At 40.7% G+C, this 20,151-nt stretch overlaps 1 protein-coding gene across 1 annotated transcript in view; it reads right to left on the bottom strand.

Moving 5' to 3' along the window:
- Positions 1–3,227: 3,227 nt before the first annotated feature.
- LOC144785506 (sperm microtubule associated protein 1-like) overlaps positions 3,228–20,151 on the bottom strand; it is an 84,487-nt gene continuing 67,563 nt past the window's right edge. Inside the window, exons 2-3 of the mRNA XM_078664377.1 lie at positions 7,847–7,946; positions 3,228–3,715 (exon numbers count right to left, since the gene is read on the bottom strand). Coding sequence (XP_078520503.1) covers positions 3,564–3,715; positions 7,847–7,946 — 252 coding nt within the window. The 3' untranslated portion in view covers positions 3,228–3,563. The remainder of the gene's footprint in view (positions 3,716–7,846; positions 7,947–20,151) is intronic.

Genomic DNA, 20,151 nt, shown 5'->3' with positions numbered 1-20,151 from the left:
TCCATCCTTATCCAATGAAAGTATGTGAAGCAAGTATTAAATGAAATTGGTTGAGGAATTTATTAGAGGTAGAATCATTTTATATTGTGAGCAATGAAAGACTGGCTGGATAGACCTTTCAGTCACCCTGACAGGAGGGGGCATATTAGAATCCTTATGGGAGTGTTGTGGTCCATTCTAAAGGTATCTAGCTCATCAATCGGCCCACTGCTAAGGATTCTGCTCATCAATTTAATAGTCTTCTGAGCCTTCTTCCCTTGCACTGGAGGAGCTTGATGAGAGACTGGCTCATCCTTTTGACAGTAGTACACCTTCCAAAGCAAGCCCTCTCCATTTAAAGATGCCACGTAACTGGTGTCCCACTTGGTGCGAGTCTCTGAGATTGCCTGTGGTGCGCGGGATGCGCAGCCCGTGCATTGCGAGTCAGCCCCAATGAAAACTGAAGGGCAGCCTCTCCTTTCAGTAAGGCTTACTTGCAATTGGATAGTCCGTTGACTTGATGTTCCACACCACCATCTACTCCCTTTGTGAGGACCCTGAAATTTTTTTTCCTAGGGAATTCTGGGTCCTATACATCCCTTCACAAGTATATGTTCCCAGTCCAAGATGGCCACTGAACCTGTAAAGTCTATCGCAGGGCTCCCAATCCAATATGGTTTTCCTTGTTTCCTGATGCCATTTCCTGTTTACAAAGTATATAAAGGAGTCAATCCTTTCTTCGTTGCATTGCGATGCTTCCTAGTGGTTCAGGTGTATTCTTCGCTCCTGTTTCTTCCAGGAGGTATTGCCCATTGACTAGTCCCTGATCATTCACCAGCACCCCCCTGTCTTCTCATCCTGGTGAAGAGTCTCACTGTTTTCAGGAGGTTTATTGCCCCCAGGTTTTTTCCTCCTCATGGGGCTCTTTCCTGCAGGCACTAACTGCTTAGGCACTACTTGTGCCAGCGGCTACATGAGGGGTCGACTGTTTGTCTGACAGACAAGGACAGCCAAGACCGGGGCCTTCCAATCTATTCGTCATCAGAACTCTCGAGATTGATAGCAGTACTGCGACAAAAGAGGCCACTGACCAGTCTAGCACTCACACCCCTTTCATAGGTGGAGTGGCCATTTGTATTTGCTGTGCTGAAGCGTTTCAGGTTCTCAGAATATTGTCAGGTATTGTTTCGTTATTGATAGAGCTCCAAGTGCTGACTAATGGTTTGGTCTCTGCTTCCTTTGCAGTTCAGATAAGAAAGCTCAGATTTATTTTTCCTCTATATTTGCATATTATATTGTCTTTATGAATGCAGGAATAGAAGTCCTGATTCTTAGAGGAATCATTTTTTGAAAAATAGAAAGTTTGTATCAAAATAGTCCAGTGAAAATTATTTTTAAAAATCTACATTTAAAAGGCTAATATTCAAAGGTAAGTAATTCCCAAGTAAACTAGACATAATTTAATCACCATTATTGGAGCTATAAGCTTAATTGTTAAGGTTAGGTAAATGTAAATGGATAAATAATTTGCTGGTGGACTTGTTTTGTGGAATCAATGTTGCATTGTGAACATGTTTTGTATTTCTTTCGATGAGATATGTTACTCATGATTGTTAAATACAATAAAACCAAGTGGACACATATTTTTTACATATCACATTTACTAATAAATTCATTGGCCTTTCGGTCGGTTGTTAAAAACTGTGCATGTTATTCTGCTACTGCTGATTTTTCTTTTTTAAATCATGAGAAAACGTCATTGCTCTGGTTAAAAAACATACAAATGTAATGTATTAAGAATTGTGTCAGTTAAAGTATTTTTCCACACCTCAATTTTAAATTGATGCTTACCCTGGTCAGTTAGTGAAAAAAATATATTAATTCTAATTTACCAGGGCAAAACAATATTTTCAATGGTCGTTCAACTTAAAATGTCACTATTGTGGTGTACAATTTCCCACAACTGATGCAAAATCGTTGACATTGGTCCAGTTTCTGCAATCTGGTACCATACAAATGCTAGCGCAGTACAGGGTCTCGAATTTTATTTCAAATGGTCATTTAAGTCAAAGTTGAGCCCACCTTCCTGTGCTATGTCTTTCTTCACAAGCGTTGGATCTTTGAATTGTGCATTAGGAGTCAAGGAGAAAGTTAAACATCTTAAATAACCAGTTATGATCAGTCAATGATGAGAGTTGTGTTGTCATTTTACCATTTTATTTTCTCACTAAAGGCCTCATTTACAAGAAAGTGCCGCAGCATGGCACTGCAAGCACTTTGGCTGTGCCACGCTGCAGCACTTTCAAAGCACAGGGATGCACCATATCTACAAGGATATGACGAATCCCTGTGTTCTCCCCTGCGCTGGTGCACAATTTGCTGCTATGCACTGATGCAGGCACCCTTGCACCATGGTGCAAGGATGCCTGCGTCACAGGGATGATTGTTTATGTGCATGAAGGTGTCCCTTCCTGCACATAAACAAACTGAAAAGGCGTTTTTCAACTCCTATGTGTGCTGCATTAGCACACATAAAACTTGCAAAACATCAATTTTTTTAAGATTGTTTATGTGCAGGAAGGGACACTTTCCTGCACATAAAGAATCACCAAAGGTGATTTCCTCGTTCTATGTGTGCTGCTGAATGCAGCACGCATAGAAAGAGGAAAAAACAAGGAGAATTGAATACATTTCTCCTCATTGCGCCTCCCCTGGGGAGGTGAAGCATTTAGACACATTTCCGGGTTTACAATTTCTTGTAAACCTGGAAATGTGTTAGGTACCATGGGTGTCGTGTGGGAACACCCACAGCAACACCCATGGAATGCCCCTTTCACGAAAAGTGCTGCGTGTAAAGTGGTTGTATTTACAATTACAGGAAAAGCCACGCATGGTGGGTTTTCCAGTCCTTGTAAATATGGGGCAGCAAAATGAGCCGCAGGTGCGTCACAGAAAGTGACTCACCGGCGGCACAAGGAGCTTGTAAATAAGCCCCTAAGAGATTTATCTATTTTTGGTTTTAATTCAGTTGGTCCATCAATCAAATAAGGTTACAGAAATCTCCTGAAAAAGAATATTGGTTAGAGCAAGTCATCATCATAAACAAATATAGTTACACGTGTCCCATAAAGGAAATAAGTTCCCTATTCTACAGAATCAGCATCAGAGTTTTAGTTTATAAAGAACTCATGATGAGTTCGAAATCAAATGTAAAATGAGTGAAATCAAGGAGCATTAAGCTTCAAAAGTCAAATAGCAGAATTACCCAAAAAGAGTATTTATTAAGACTCAGCCCTGTCTTAGATCAGCATACAGTTCCAGCAGCAATCTGTCGAATTCAAGGAAAGTCAGGAAAACAAGGTAATTAATTTTTCCATTCTAATTTTAGACTCCATTACATAGCGCACACCGCACATTTCATATAATTAGGTTAAGGAAAACTTTGTTCCATGCTGAGTATACAAGTAGCACATTCAATGTTGCATTTACATTATGCATTGCTTTATGACATCACATATAGACACATTACATGATTAATAGGAAGTTTATTTTCTTGCAGGTGTGACAGCAAAACCTTCAATGCGTCAATGAATCGCCGACTTGGTTACGAGTCCGAAACATGAGGGCATTTTGCGCAGAGTTGGCACGTTCCTTCTGTATCCATAGCTACCATTGTACCCGAACATAGGTTTCATTGATACAAAACTGTGTCCCTTTAAATTTTCCGAGGAGTGACCTGACAAAAAAAACAGATGATATAATAAGCTGTGTCCATAATTTCTATTGCTGTAGTAATTACAGCCTAGGAGTGTTGTGCAAATAAACAAGACCTCAGAGTGCATTTTGTTTATTGACTGTGTTTTAAACAATTCTTTAATTCGAGGCATAACATTTCATCAGCATTGCTTGTTTGTTCTGTTTCCATGCCACTAAATGACCACGAGTGCATTGTTATCGTTCTAAAGCAGCCTGTCATTCGTGCATCTCACACTTGGAATAAAACGACTCTGGCTGACTCTAAAGGGCCCAGTGTTTCCTGACCCAAAATTACAAGGTTTGTAAAAAGAAACTGATAATTTCAGATCCGGAAACACCGGTCAATGTTTTACTGGATGCAGACTCAAACTCAAAACATCAGCTGGTGGCAACAGGAGAGCAAGGCCTGTGGGGAGAGGAATAGCCCAACCCACGCTTGACCCCTGCAACACCTTTCGGGAGGTGACAATGCTTCCCCACACTGGTCCTACCATGCCCTCCCTGCTTCGGCTTTGCAGCCTTTTACAGCCGCTCTACCTCTTCCGTCCCACCAGCAGACACGCTGAGTGCAAGTCCACACCTACCTGATAGAGTAAAGCCAGTGGCAGAGGCCTATGGCGACAGCACAGCACCCCCACCACTAACCATCAGGTATAACAAGGGGGGTAAGTAATGATCTCCCTAATATCACCCAAAGACCTGCCCAGTGCCTCGGTAGCACCACAGCCCTGCCTCCAACATTGCCTTTTCTCCCATTTACCATTTGCTTGAAGCAGCTGGTAAATGGCAGCAATAACACCCACAAAATTGGAAATTGTATGCATGATAATACCCAGAAATACAAGATCTGCTTGGTTTGCCCCATTCCAGCGTGACAATGGCCGGTGTTTCCACAAGGAGCCGGTGTTTACGGATGCAGAGTGTGCGCCCTGCCAGAACCGTCCAACTCTTAATCGAGCCCAAAGTATTTAGGAATAATTTTCTATAATCAAGTTCTCTGATCATGAACTTATGTTTAAGTGACCAATACATTCATTAAAAAAGTTTCTGTTAGTGCAACCGGTATAAAGATTGTAGGTTGGTCAGGTGTTGATGTGAATAATATTAGCTGTAAAGCATAAAATCATACTACCTCTATTATGTTGATTTGAGAGATCCTAAAAGGCTTGCTTTAAAAATGAACCCCTGGGACCTCATGACAGAAACTTTGACACCTCCTGAGGCAGGCAATAAATGTAGCCACAGGTTGTAACTGACATAAAGTAGTACATTTTACTACAAACCTGATCATTTTCTTCTAGTGATGCCCTAGACAGTCATGAGGATTTACTCCACCGAAGATGGATAGCGCAATATCTCCTGCTAAAAGGGGTGCTGCTGTCCTCTACAGTAAGGGTAGGGAGTGCCCCATGAAACGACCCAGCATGTACATGGAGACCGGTAAGTGCACCCTAGCCACCATTAACTCTGCACGAATGAGACAAGTCAAAGGGTTGGTCCTAAGTGGCGCTGTTTGCCATTCCCCTCATTGCTTTGTAAAGTAGGATTGGAATTTTAATATGGTGAAATGAAAGGATGGGACCTGATTTCCATGGGACATGTGCCTGTGCTCATCCTGGCCACTTGCTGTTAGCGACACGTGTAGGATTCTTCTATCGGTATTTTCCAACAATGAGTTATCACATCGTAGCCAAGCTATGTATAAGCACAAGCTATTTCCTTATTGTGTAATGATAACCTAAGGCTCTTAATTCAGACTAGAAAGGTACCTGGAAAGATAGCTGGGATTGTGCTGGAAAGTCCAAAGTTATTCCTTGCATTTTTTGCAGCCTAAAATGATCATTATGACCAATTCTGTGAAATATTAATGTATTGATAAACTGACGTGCATCAACGTTTAGATCTGGTAAATGACACAGCGTTATCTATTGTTTTTGCTTTTCAAAATAATATATATACATAGATATACGAGCTTTTGGTCGGTAGACTTTTCATTAGTCTATTAAAGTATGATTCATACTTTGCTTCCATCCATCAAATTATACAGCATGGGGCAATGGGTCAGCACTCTTTAGTTATTAACTTCCCTCTAAGTGACAGCAATTTTTCCTTTGAGGAATACACACGTCCACCACAGAACTAGTACACTGCGGCACCTGGGTTGATGGAACAACATGCGCTTTATTTCTGAATACAATTTTTCTTTACCTTCAAAAATGTTTTTTTCCTTTTCCAGGGGCCGTGCAACTCAACATACACTGCTATTGTTCCCTCACTGCCAGTTGTAGTGTGCTCATGCTTTGCAGGCACTGTAAATTGCCACCATCTTGAAATGGACGTCATTATTTATTAATCAAAAAGTATTTGACAGACTATTCAAAGATGTCTGCCCTTGCATGAGCAGACTAAAACCATTCAAAGGTGACAGCTCGTGAATGAGCATGCATGTATACAAACGCAAAGGTAGCCATGGCATTGCAAAATGGCAACCCGTTTGTCCACATGAATGTGCATGCATAGGCACCCATATTCGAATGGGTTTTATCATAAAGTATAACAAAAACAATTCCAAGGTTGCCGCCTATGCATCCGCATGCAGCCACCTGAAATCTTGGAAGATATTTGGCACCTTTGATCAATCTTTGCCATCCAACATAGCCATCGCATTGTTTCTAAAGGAATCAGCCATCTTAGAATGTCAAAGAATTATATAATTTAGAAATTAAATAATTAAGCTTGCCAAACTCAAGCATTAGCAAAGCTTATAACTCTGTGGCTGGATATTAAAGTAACCAAATATATTGGATTTGCCAATGGTTTCCCACCTTAGTGTGGTTGGTATGCAATTGTTCATACTCATGGTCTGACTTAGACACCTAAATTAAGTTGTGGGCTGTCAGTGTAAGATTTTTCAGCTCAAAGTGATGCTGGGACTGTCATAAACATTAAATAGAATAGCGGACAAGTGACACCCTTGATGCACTTTGCAACTTGCAACACTTGGAGAGGTCTTCTATGCTCATCTGACGACTTCTCTTTTGAAAGAAGGACCTGAAGAAGTGTATAGCATGACCCGACACACCGTTCTTGGTAGTAAGGATGTCGAGTTGTATGATGAGCTTCCTCCTATAAAAATGGATGGGTACCAAGAGCGATTTTGCACCTAAATTTGATTTTGTGATAACACAATCCGACTTAATTTGCAAATATGGTGATTTTGCACCTATAATTGATATTGCACCTAAATATATTTTGTGTTCCTGAACAAGTTTCCTACTCTTGTTGATGTTGACTAAAATGTATTTTGCACTTCTGTATGCTGCCAACCAAGCGTGAAGCTATACTGATGCTCTATTATGCCTAATGTAACATCATACGTTTACGTCTTGACTCTGTGAATAGAATGATTAAGCACCTTGATTTGATACCACACTTCTTCTTACTTTAAATAAAAAGCGATTTCGACCTACATGTGTTCTTGCACATAAATGGGATTGTTGCTCCTAAATGTGATCTCCAACTAAAAGTGTATTCACGCTCAAGGGAGAAATTGGGTCTACCCACCAATATGCATCTATAGACCCATCCCCAAGTGTACATAATTGATCCTTACCCAATTACATATCTGTGCCCCTACACTTGCACATTCAAACATTAACCCATAACCATTCATTTGTCCACCCACACTTACATCCATTAACCTATTCAACCACACCCATCCATCCACCACAATATAAACCCACACTCATCCAATCATGTACTCATCTACTCATCGTTCTATACAGTCACACAGTCATCAAAACCCTCATCCATACAGCTAACCAACATCAATCCACCTTTGGGTGCCCATTAGTACATTGGTTGGCTCCATCTGTGAGTGTATGGGTATTGTCTGTGTGTATGTGTATTTGCATATAGGTGTGGTCTGTGTTGACTATGGATCCCTCTATTCTGTTTGCACATCCAAATGTATAATACAACAAGATGCAGCCATTTCAACCAAGAACATATGCCTCTTAAACAAGCCAGAACTATTGGCGTTGCCAGTACTTGTTAACTGCAGTTGTTCAAGTAAAACATAAATAAATAAAAGTTATTTTCTTTCATTTACCTGCCCCTATTTTGTTCCTGGTTTGTAAGTACAGCGCAGCTGCGCCTTTTAGCTGAAAGTAATCTGCAAGTTTCCCATAGATTGATGTTCCTCCCATTGCCTGCCAAAAGAAAAAATATATGTTGCTTTTGTTTTTACACTATTAATATAATGATGTGTATAGGTTTCAGGAAACATAGCAGTTTAGAAAATCAATTTAATAAAAAAGGTAGTAATACTGATAAAAGAGGGGGCCCCAGCCTACTTTGTAAAGAGATCAATGGGTCAGTTCACAAGATCGGGATGTAAACCTACACATGGTCATAATTTATGAGTGGGAATTCACAAACAATTTTGACTTACACATACATGACTGGGAGTTACACCTATATGGAGTTGGTTGTCACATATTTTAATATATATGTAGATATGTGTATTTTTATATATATATATATATATATATATATATATGTAGATATGTGTATTTTTATATATATATATATATATATATATATATATATATATATATATGCACACACATATCTATGTCTATCTATCTATCTATCTCTATAGATATACATACAATTATCCACAAAGAATGCTGCTGATGGTTGCTCCCTTCAACGGGTCAAGACAGATTTGCATATGGCTGGGTCTAAACTGGGGTGGCATGGTGGGCAAAAAAACTATGGATTTAACCCAGATCTCTTTCCTGGGGGTGAATGTTTGATTTGCTCTGCATTCTGTCCATCATCGGTGTGTCTTTTGCTTTCGGGCCCTAAGTATGCAGGGTATGCCCAGGAGTGGGTCCCGGGCTAAATCCAAAAGACGCTTTGAATGAATCAAAACGCGAACACTCGCACTCAGGTATTTGCAATAAATGTGTCATTTGTTCTGGACAAAAAACACCAGCTCATGCAACATGTTTTGGCACAGGGACCTTGATAATGTATGTGTGTATGTATATATATATATATATATATTGCAACACATTCAACTATAAAGTCGAAGAAATGGCAAGCACACTGGAATCCGATTTAAGTAATTTTAATGCAAACCCCCCTTCACCCCTGACAGACGCGTTTCGCTATTCCAGCTTCGTCAGTGTATATATATATTCCTTCGAATCCTCTCGCCTCCTAGTACCCTCTTGACGGAAGTCACGGCACAACAGCAGGTAGGAAACTTTTATCAAAGTTTTATTTTAAACACACCATGTGCAAAATTACGTGCAATATTCGGACGGCCTACGTGTTTCGGCTACTTCTAGCCTTCCACTGGACCATAGAGTCCCTGTTGTCTAGACCATTTTTAAAGTGCATTGTGCAGATACCATTTTCTATTTCTACTACTCCTCTAGACTGTCAAACCTTATTCACAAATTATGGCCAAAAGGTGGTCGCCATTTTCTTGAGTGAAATAACTTAATCGTCACAGTAAAGTACACGTGAAAGTCAAATAAATTGAATTAAAGTCATTTCATTTCATTGCGCGCAGCATGCAATTGTCTCTGATAAAGTCTGTTTCAATCACAGTGAAGTACTCGTGATTTATAAAGTCAAATTAATTATCGAGTCTTGTTTCTCCATTTTTCTTTCAAAATTAAATTGTCCACTTATGTTTCTCATTTTCTAACGACTATATACATTATATACAGTTTTGTGTTGCAACAGATGTCCTTTATACATTAAATGATTCGTTTTCATTCTCATTGTGCCATTTCTTCATATGTGTGAAGTACTTGGTCCCTGTTTCAAAAAGTATAATTCAATGAACTTCTGTTTAAGGGCAACTCATTTTTTCATTCAAATTATATAAATTCATAGTCGTTGTTTCCCATAACATGATAATAATTCCAATTCTCCTTATCAGATAATTTTACTGCTGCCCATATTGTATTTTCACTCAAGTCTGGAGGGCCAGCCATGCCACTATTTTTCATGATATTTACACCTATATACATAAAGCCAATCGATATTGGAGTTTCAGAGGCTCGCCTGGAATCATCACTTTCATAGTCTATTTACAGATGTACAAATAGTTCAGCGTCTTGATTATGTCTGTACGGATACTCCGTCCCCATCCCCAGGATCATTCTGGACTCTAGTTTCCGTAGTTGCAATGTGAGATCTCCCCCTCTCTGCGAAGGTTTGCTGATCTTTATCCCTGAGTATTTCAGTATGCTGCAATTGCTTTGATGGAATTCATCGAAATGTTTGGCCATGGGGTAATTGGGGTCCTTGTTCTTAATTGCACCTAAGTGTTGGAGTATCCTCAACTTTAATTTGTTAATGATGCTCCCTATGTAGGACTTCCCACCGGGGCACAGTAGTGGATAGACTACATATTTTGACTCACACGTGATGTCGTCCACAATTCTTTCGGATCTCCCATTCTGCAATTTGTTCTGGACAATAACACCAGCTCATGCAACATGTTTTGGCACAGGGGCCTTGATAATATATGTGTGTATGTATATATATATATATATATATATTCACTGAAAAAACACCATAGGTTTCAGGCCTTATATAGTTAGGAATTACCTATTATGTTATTTAAATGAAAATTTGAAAAACACTATTAAAAGCAAAGCTAAAAAGCCACCTCATTACAAACAGAATGGCTTTAACTTAAACGAGGGCGAGATCTATTGCATTTTCAATGCTTGTTTACTTTGGTTCCATCAAGAAGGCATTCAGATGTGTCACACATTTGCCATAAATTCTGAATGTTAGCACTCTAGTTGCTCATTATATCACTGTAGTAAAGCTACTGCTCACCAGGGAAGTCTGCTGCTGGTATTCAAAGTGCATGTTTCAGTCTGCATGTCAGAATTTTTTTAATGAAATAGAAGAGGATTTGAGAAGTCACTCAAAATGTGCCCTAATTTTTCTTTCTGAAACACTAATCATACTTTCTATGGCAAAATGAACCCCCTCATTTTGTTCCTTTTTAAATTAAATGTTTTCAGACTTCCCATTTCATTCCAATCAAGATGGCTTCTGGTGTGCCATACTTTTGTCATAAGTAAGACTGTTAGCGCTCTAGTTGTTCTTTAGAACACTCTGGGACATTCTGTTGTTGGGCTATACTTGGGCTACATCTGGGTGATATTTGGACTACATTTGGGCTCTTTTGTCCCTGGTGGCCATCTTGGGAGACTGCATGTCAGAATTTTTTAATGAAATAGAAGAGGATTTGAGAAGTCACTCAAAATGTGCCCTAATTTTTCTTTCTGCAGCACTAATCATACTTTCTATGGCAAAATATACCCCCTCATTTTGTTCCTTTTTAAATTAAATGTTTTAAGAGTTACCACTTTATTCCAATCAAGATGGCTTCAGGTGTGCCATACCTTTGTAATAAGTAGGACTGTTAGCGCTCTAGTTGTTCTTTAGAACACTCTGGGAAGCTGCAGTAGAACACAAAGGAATCAACTGACAGTCTCTGTCCTTGTTGGATGTACATGTTTTACTGAGAATGTCAGACTTCATTCTCACATGACTGAGAAAGATAATGTGAATTTACAGATAATATGCTTTCAGTTTAGCTTATAGATCCCCTTCCAAACCACTGTGGGAAAAGCATGAGATAATAGTTTTCTTTCAAACATGATTCATGATATCCCAGCAGAAGGCTTTTTCACATGGTAAAATCACCTTAGAACACACCACAATTCCTAAAATGAGTATGGTACCATCAACAAATGATTTATAATGTAACTAAAGTCCTAAAACCTTCTATTAACTGCAATGCTTTTAATGAGGTGCTATCATGTATATTGGTCCCAAGATGGCTGCCAACACTTCTTGGAAGAAAAATTTGAATTTTGAAAATGTCATTTTTTTTTTTTGTCTTGGGGGTCCTTGCGGGACCCCCTGAGCAGGCCTAGGGAGTCAGGGTGCTTCTACCCTACCCCCTTTTTGAGTTCTAAACGTTTGTTTTTCAGATTTCCTGTGCCTCAGTCTACCGAGGTACAAGATGGCTGCCAACAATTTCTGTTTTGGAGTGTTGACAGACATTGGCAGCCAATCAGAATGCAGCTCGTACTCGGGAAGGTACAGAGTACAGTAATCTTACAGTAAGCTTACAGTAAGCTTCTATAGATATATATGTGTTTTTGAAGTTAATTTTCATAAAAACCACTGGAGCAATTTTCACCAAATATAGAAAAGGCACTTCTGCTTACCAGTCCCTACAATTTTGCAAAGTTTGGTGTAATTCCATTCAGCGGTTCGGGCTGTAGCCTTGTCTATTCGTCCGATGGAAATTAACATGGGGAAAACATGTTTGGGACCCCCCTTTTTTCTCGGCCCCCGCTTGATGAATCCCCCCGAAACTTCCAGGGAGGAAGCGGAGGGGAGCTGGCCTAAATTTTGGAAAATTACACGCAAATTCCTCAACCGGCGCCAAAGTTATTCCCAATAGAATGTTGCGGATTTCCTATGGTAGGTAGGTCCTAACTATATATACCTACTGGCTATCGCCAGTAGATAATATATATATATATATATATATATACATATATATATATATATATATATTACCTACTGGCGGTCGCCAGTAGGTATATATAGTTAGGATTTTTTCTCTATGGGTTTTTTGAAAATTCTATGTCTAATAACTTTGGCGTTTGTGGACGGAATTGGCTGAAATTTTCAGGAAAATGGCACATTTTGTTTCTGAGCAGCCCTTGAAAATTTGGGGGGGGTTCATCAAGGGGGCGCCGAGAAAAAAGGGGGGTCCCAAAACGTGTTTTTAACATTGAGTTTTCCATAGGGCGGTTGGCCTCACTTTTAGCCCGAACGGCTGAATGGATTTGCACGAAACTTGCCAAAATTGTAGGGACTGGTAGCCCGATGTGCCTTTTGTAGGTCTCAATATATGTGCTACAGTGGATTTTGAGAAATTAACGTTTAAAAAAAGATATATATCTGTAACAGCGGACCGGGCAGCGCTCCAGGACGCGTACTTTTCGCGCAACGGAGCTTTGTGAAGCGAAGCTGATTGGTTCTCCGGGGTCTGTCAACATTCCAAACAGTCCGTAGCGGCCGCCATCTTGTCTCTCGGTAGGATCGAGAGACAAGAGGAGGCCAAAGCGAAGGGGGAAATGACCATAAGGGGGAATAGTAGATCCTCGCTGACCCCCTACGTTTGATGTGGAGGTTTTAAAAGGGCCCCGCGGGGCAAAAAAAAAATAAATAATAATAATCGAACGGCTGAATGGATTTGCACGAAACTTGGCAAAATATTAGGGACTGGTAGCCCGATGTGCCTTTGCTAGGTCTCAATATATGTGCTCCAGTGGATTTTGAGAAATTAACGTTCAAAAAAAGATATATATCTGTAACAGCGCTCCGCTTCGCGTACTTTTTGCGTTACGGAGCTTTGCGAAGCTGATTGGTTCTCCGGCGTCTGTCAACATTCCAAACAGTCCGTAGCGGCCGCCATCTTGTCTCTCGGTAGGATTGAGAGACAAGAGGAGGCCAAAGCGAAGGGGGAAATGACCATAAGGGGGCATAGTAGATCCTTCCTGACCTCTTAGGTTTGATGTACCAAATTTGACAAGTTTGGTGTAATTCCGTTCAGCCATTCAGGCTGTAGACGTATGTAAATGTCCTATGGAAAATTGCATGGGGAAAACACATTTGAAAGTGTTGAAATTTAGAACCAATTAAAATGTTACTTTGGTTTTGTATTTGTGTGTGATGAAAGTTAATTGGTTATGTATATATTTCAAATGAGAGGAAACCACAGCCATTTTGTGATACTACTGTCTGAGGTACATTTGTGAGGAATTTTTGGTGGTGAATTTCTGGTGTTTGATTTACACAGTACTAACACTTCTCCTACTTTTAAAAAGGTGAGTTGTTAATTTGTAAGGGGAACTATGTTGTACACATGAAGATAATTTGAAAAATGTTTTCTGTTATTTATTTGCAGTCCTTCTGTTATACTAAATACTTGATAAAGTTAGTTTTATATTATGTATTACTAAAAACGATAAATGAAAGTGATTATTTTTTTCTGCAATTTACAGCAAGCAATTTCAAAATAAAATGGCTCACAATGAAGAGACCGTGGCAATTTCTTTTGAATTGTCCACTACATTGATTGAAATTGAGAGCACCAATAATGAAATATTGTCACAAGGAGGACATGACTTGTATGATTCCATTAGATTGATTGAAATGGACAGCACCAAGAATGAAATATTGTCACAAGGAGATGACTTGAATGATTCCACTACATTGATTGAAATTGAGAGCACCAATAATGAAATATTGTCACAAGGAGGAGATGACTTGTATGATTCCATTAGATTGATTGAAATGGACAGCACCAATAATGAAATATTGTCACAAGGAGGAGATGACTTGAATGATTCCACTACATTGATTGAAATTGAGAGCACCAATAATGAAATATTGTCACGAGGAGATGACTTGAATGATTCCACTACATTGATTGAAATTGACAGCACCAATAATGAAATATTGTCACAAGGAGGAGATGACTTGAATGATTTTTTTGATCAATCTCTTGATGGCGAATTTATCGAGTGTTTGGAGACCATAGAGTTACAAGAATCATCATTGGAGACTTTTCATGAGGACATTGCTGATGAGGACATGTTACTAGTTCTTTCAAATTTAGAAAATTCTGAAGAATAAATTTATATTTAGAAATCAAAAATTGTTTGAGACATTATTCATTTTTATTTTTAATTTATGAGGTTGTAGCGAAGTGATTGTAGTATAAAATGAGACTTATAGTATAGAGTGCAACATTTTTATGTTACATGGTAAGTTTACTCATATTTACTTCCCTTCTGCCACTATATTATCTCCAATGTGTATTTGACATCTCTTCTTCATCTCCGGCCTCCTTTCTCTCACTGTGTGTCTCCGATGCATCTTATCGCTGCTATTTTGTGTAATTACAGAAGAGAGTAAAATAAAATAGTTCGGAACGTGAAAAGGGGGCAAAGTAGAGTACTCCTCACCCCCTAGGCCTTTTTAGGCGGTCCCAAAAGGATCAGTTTCTGCTTTCCTGAGAGATTATGGTATGAGTTCCATATACCACAATAACTTGCATTACAACATGCAAGATATCTATCTCCTATTACCAACTTTTGGAGATATTCGCGCTAAGCGCGAATATCTCCAAAAAGTAACACCTGCCCTGAGCAGTTCTTAGCCATGTTATCCAATGGGAGGTGGATAACATGGCTAAGAGCATTAGCTCGGTAATGCATGAATATCGCTGAGTTTTTAGCGATATTCATGCATTGCGGCCGTTTATTATCGCATTTGCGATAAACCTTGATAATAGCAAGGTTTATCTTCGATAATTTCTGACGATGCTTAGTGGTAAAAAATTCGTTGGTAAGCATCGTTAGCGATAAATATCGCTTAACTTTGGTAATATGCCCCAACGTCTGTTAACGTTCGATTCGAAGGAAATGAGGAAGTGTTGAAAAACATTGTCTGCGCCATCTTGCCTTTTTTGAAATGCCACACTTTTGTCGTGCACGGCAGCCATTTTAGATGTCTTGACCAGACCCACTCTCTGCACGCTGTCGATTCGTAGCATGGCTCCTCACCCACGCAAGCATCTTCCCCAGGCACTGGTCACCACCGCTCTCTGTCTTATGCATGGGCAATAAACCTCCCCCCATCTGCGCTGCTCTTCCCTGAGAATCACACTCTGTGCCCGCCCGACACCTCCCTTTCGCCCTATTCACTACCGCACCCTCTGACACTCCTCTTCCTCTGTGTCCGATTGTCCAGGCTATCAGCTAGCCCTGCAGATGTAGTTTATGGCCCCAGCTGTAAAGAATCACCCCTCTTCAAAGGAGTTATAGTAGATCAAGGCCCACACCCGATGAGATCCGTCACACCACACGTGTTCCTACTATCTGAAAACCATCCTGTATTGTGATTGGGGAGGGGACCGAGCCTGAAGCGGAAGATTCCAGGAATGACTCTTTGTACATCAAAGTTTTTACAATTATGTGTCACATTAAAAATATATAGCACTCCAACAAAGTAGTAGGAATATAAAACTTTAATAACATATAAATATATACAACAAAACAAAAACAGTAAAAACATTTAAACAACGAAGAGACCGTGGCAATTTCTTTTGAATTATCCAATAGATTTATTGAAATTGACAGCACCAATAATGAAATATTCTTGTCAGTAGCGGTCTGTTGTGCGAATAGTTCCAAGGCAGCAGAACGCGCTGAAATCTAGATGGCACGAAGGTGATGTCTAGTAAGTTGCCGCCCAGCAAATAACGGCGTGGGGCGCCGCGGGGGTGAGTGAGTCCAGTAGGCACCACAGCTATTCTTACCGGCATTGCAGAATTACTGCTGGGGACAATGCCTGTGCTGTAGCAGGGTCACAGCAGAAACAAAAAGGATTCTGTTGAAGATGTTGTTGGTTTTCAATTTGAAAACAGTTCTGGTGTCAACTGCTATGCTAATGTAGTGGTTAATGTTTTGTTTTCTCTAGAAAATGTAAAAGAGGGGGAGGCAGTCCAAAGTTCCGTTAAAAGGGCAAAGGAAAGGATCGGTGGTTTGAACTATCAGTCAAAAAGGGGAGGGGGTGCAATAATTTTTCCTACCGGGTCACACTGTGCTTTCACCGGAAGTGAGGTCTGCAGGATTCTAGTAATTCAAAGTGAGGCTGGCGCCAGCATGGGAGCGCCGACGTCCCGCGGATACAGTTTCGTCACTCCACGGGCGATCATGGCAGTCATTCCCCATAGGGGGTCGGAGACTCCTGCGGCTCCTCTAGAATCTTCAAGGTCGTGGAGGACTACGGTGGTGGAGTCAACCAGTGACCGGGCCATTTCTTTATGCTGGGCCCGCTCTTGCCAGGTCGACCGCCATTTTGAGAGTTCGGCAGCTACCGGCGATCGCGGGGTCACATGAGCGGACGGGCTCCACCCTGCCGGGCGAGACGTTGCAGCATGGCCACAGTGGAAGAACCCTTTTCCGGGCGCCTGGAGCGCTGAGGGTGCAGCTGGGAAGCCTCCACCTGGGGAGGCGGGAGAGGCCTGTTCGCACCGTCTCTCCCTCCCAGTGCACCCCACGGCGTCTCGCTTGAGATTTGTTATGGCCGGACCAGGCGATGAGGACGAGGGGGGGGGGGGTCGGAGGCATGTGCAAGACATCCCCCCCCAGTGTTGTCGCAGCCATTATTCAAGAAAGAAGAAGTGTCCCGTCCGTCTTCGGGCCGGGCTTCCAGTAGATGTCGGCCGGACGCCCCTGGCTCTGGCCCCATGAACGGGTTTCTTGGTTTATCGGCTGCAGCCGGATCCCGTCGGCCTTGGCCCCCCGACCGTTGGTGGCCGGACCGGAAGAGCATGTGGCGGGACTACCTGCAACTCTCAAGGGCCACCCCGGCCGGACTGGGAGAGAGAGGGGAGGGTCGAGGAGACATTCCCCCCCCCCTGAAAATGTTCAGCGTTGTAAAGGCAATCCCCTGGCCGGGTCCCGCTGGCCTCGGCCTCTCCTCCGGCTACACCCTACGTTAGGATCTCCTGGCCGAGGCGTGGCAGCAGGACCTGCCTTATATGGGCTGCTCCCGGCTGGGCGTAGCCGGAACCCTGCCCCACCTTGGAAGTTTCCAGAGTGGGGGCGGATGTTCTACTGACTTGCATTTTCCCTAGTCTATCGATTTTTTTGGCGTGGCAGGCGGTGGGACAGCGAGGGGTGATTTGGTTTCTCTTACTATTTTTCTGGTCTCTCACCACTGGCATATTTTAACGTTTTCTTGTTTCTAGGACATTAATAGGTTTTATCATTACGTTATGTTATCGTTTCTTTGTTCGTTGTTTAATAAAAGTTCATGTTCATCAGTGGCCTACTGATTTTCGTTTTCCTATTCTTTTCTTTCCAGGTTGTTTCATGCTAAAGTTTCTGTTAACAGGATACAGTGATCACTTCGTTATTATTGCATATGTCCTTTTCACTAGGGGTGCTCTCTGGTCGGGCCAGATGACGTATCTCTAGTAAATGGTCCGGGTGAAACAGGTGCATCAATCAGTGGGGAGTAGATAGGCATGACAGATTACAACGGGGGAGAAAGGTCCGCATTACGTACCCTTTCACTACTTGCAAAGATTTTCCTACGTTTATTTGCAAACAGGGAATACCTCCAAAAAGAACTAATTTCCAAACAGTCAATGTTCGGACAATCAATCAATCAATGAGGAATGAAATAGGTACGACGTGTTAAAGGCTTGCGTTACCTACCCTTCACTATCTGCAAAGGGAGAGAGAATATTCCTATTCTTCCTCGTTTGCAGGCAGAGAAGATCCTTAAGAGAATTAACTTCGAACATTTCAATGCTCGATTCAAACAATCAACAAGGGGTACTGTGAACACAAATGAACGCCGCTTATGTTCATACGCATTGCTATTTTCAACAGGTTGTTCCTAATGTTTCTATTTTAGCGAGGTCAAAAAGAGATCCCATTAGTGGCCTACTGATTTTGCTCGATTCCTTTTGTTTTTTTACACGATTTTTCGCTATCTGCAAAGACTAAACAGAGTATTGCGACTCTGTGCTTGTTTGTAAATAGAGAATGAACCAAAGAGAACAATCAATCAAATGGAGAGAGAAGCAGGCACGACGGATTACAAAGGGGGCAAAGGGCTGCGTTAACTACCCTTCACTATCTGCAAAGAGAGAGTACTCCTAATAGAAATGAGGGGTGGGGGGCAGCATTCAAAGCAGATCAGTGTGCATAAACACGAAAATGTTTTTACTTACCACGTACTTGACATTCGACAGCTTATGATATTTGCTATTAAAAAACCATTGAAATTCACTGAAAAAACCATAGGTTATAGACCATATATAGTTAGGAATTAGCATTTACAAAACCTTGAAAATTCACTGAAAAAACCATAGGTTATAGACCATATATAGTTAGGAATTAGCATTTAAAAAACCTTATTTTACTCACACAAAACCATTGAAATTCCATATATAGTTAGTTGCACTAACTATATATCGCGCACCCGCAATCCACTGCTGATCATGTCACATATTACATCATTCATGACATAGTCAGTGACATCACTGATGACATCACTGATGACATCTCAAATGACATCACTGATGAGATCACTGATGACATCATCCAGTGACTGTGTGTTTCTGTAAAGTTTAAATATGTTTTACATATTGAAGAATGAGTAGATGTATAAGTGTCTGGACGAAGGATTTAGTAGGTGCATGACTGAATGTATGAGTGAGTGATTAAATGTGTCTCACTGAGTGCATGGGTTAGTGACTAAACTGTCTTAATTTGTGCATCATTATGTCTGTTGTTCTGTAAACTGCTGCATGTGTTGATCAGTAGCTATATGATTAACTATATGGGTTATTGATTGATTGTCCAAGTATTTGTATAGGAGACTGAGTGTGTGTGTGGCTGGCTGGGAGGTGTGTGACTCTGTGCAGATCAATGTGTACTTGTATCAATGATTGTATAAGAAAGTAAGTATGTGTTAGTATATGTTTGAAAATGTAAGGTGCTCTATGTTTAACTGTATAGACAAGAAAATGGAAGTGTGATTGATTCTTTACAGGACTGACTAGGTGTGTGAGTAACTCCATGGATGAGTGGCAGAGTGTAAGTGTCTGTATAGGTGTATGAGTGCATATGATAGTGTTGTAAAGATGAGTGATTGTATGTATGAATGATTGTATGGGTGAATGAGTGAATGTGTGTGTAGACGTAGGAATCAGTGAGTACGTATGTAGTAACTAGTATTGGTGTGTCAATGGTTTCAAAAATTATACTCTGTATTTAACACTGGGTGAAACAGAGGTTATATTAAAACGTGAGGAGATGCATTGTATTGTCACATGAATGATATCATCAGTGATGTGGTCATTGATGTCAAATGAGATGTCATCAGTGATCTCATCAGTGATGTCATTTGAGATGTCATCAGTGATGTCATCAGTGATGTCACTGACCATGTCATGAATGATGTAATATGTGACATGATCAGCAGTGGATTGCGGGTGCGCGATATATAGTTAGTGCAACTAACTATATATGGAATTTCAATGGTTTTGTGTGAGTAAAATAAGGTTTTTTAAATGCTAATTCCTAACTATATATGGTCTATAACCTATGGTTTTTTCAGTGAATATATATATATATATATACATATATATATATAAATTGGAACACAATCTGACTTTGTGTCGTCAGAAAAACGGCAAGCACGCAGGAACTCCGATGTTAGAATATTTTTATTGCAAACCCCCTCACCCCAGACAGACGC

This window comes from Lissotriton helveticus, chromosome 10, assembly GCF_964261635.1.
Source record: "Lissotriton helveticus chromosome 10, aLisHel1.1, whole genome shotgun sequence".
Taxonomy (NCBI): Eukaryota; Metazoa; Chordata; class Amphibia; order Caudata; family Salamandridae; genus Lissotriton; species Lissotriton helveticus.
Note: the sequence above shows the minus strand (reverse complement) of the source record. Positions and strands in the feature narration are given on the sequence as shown.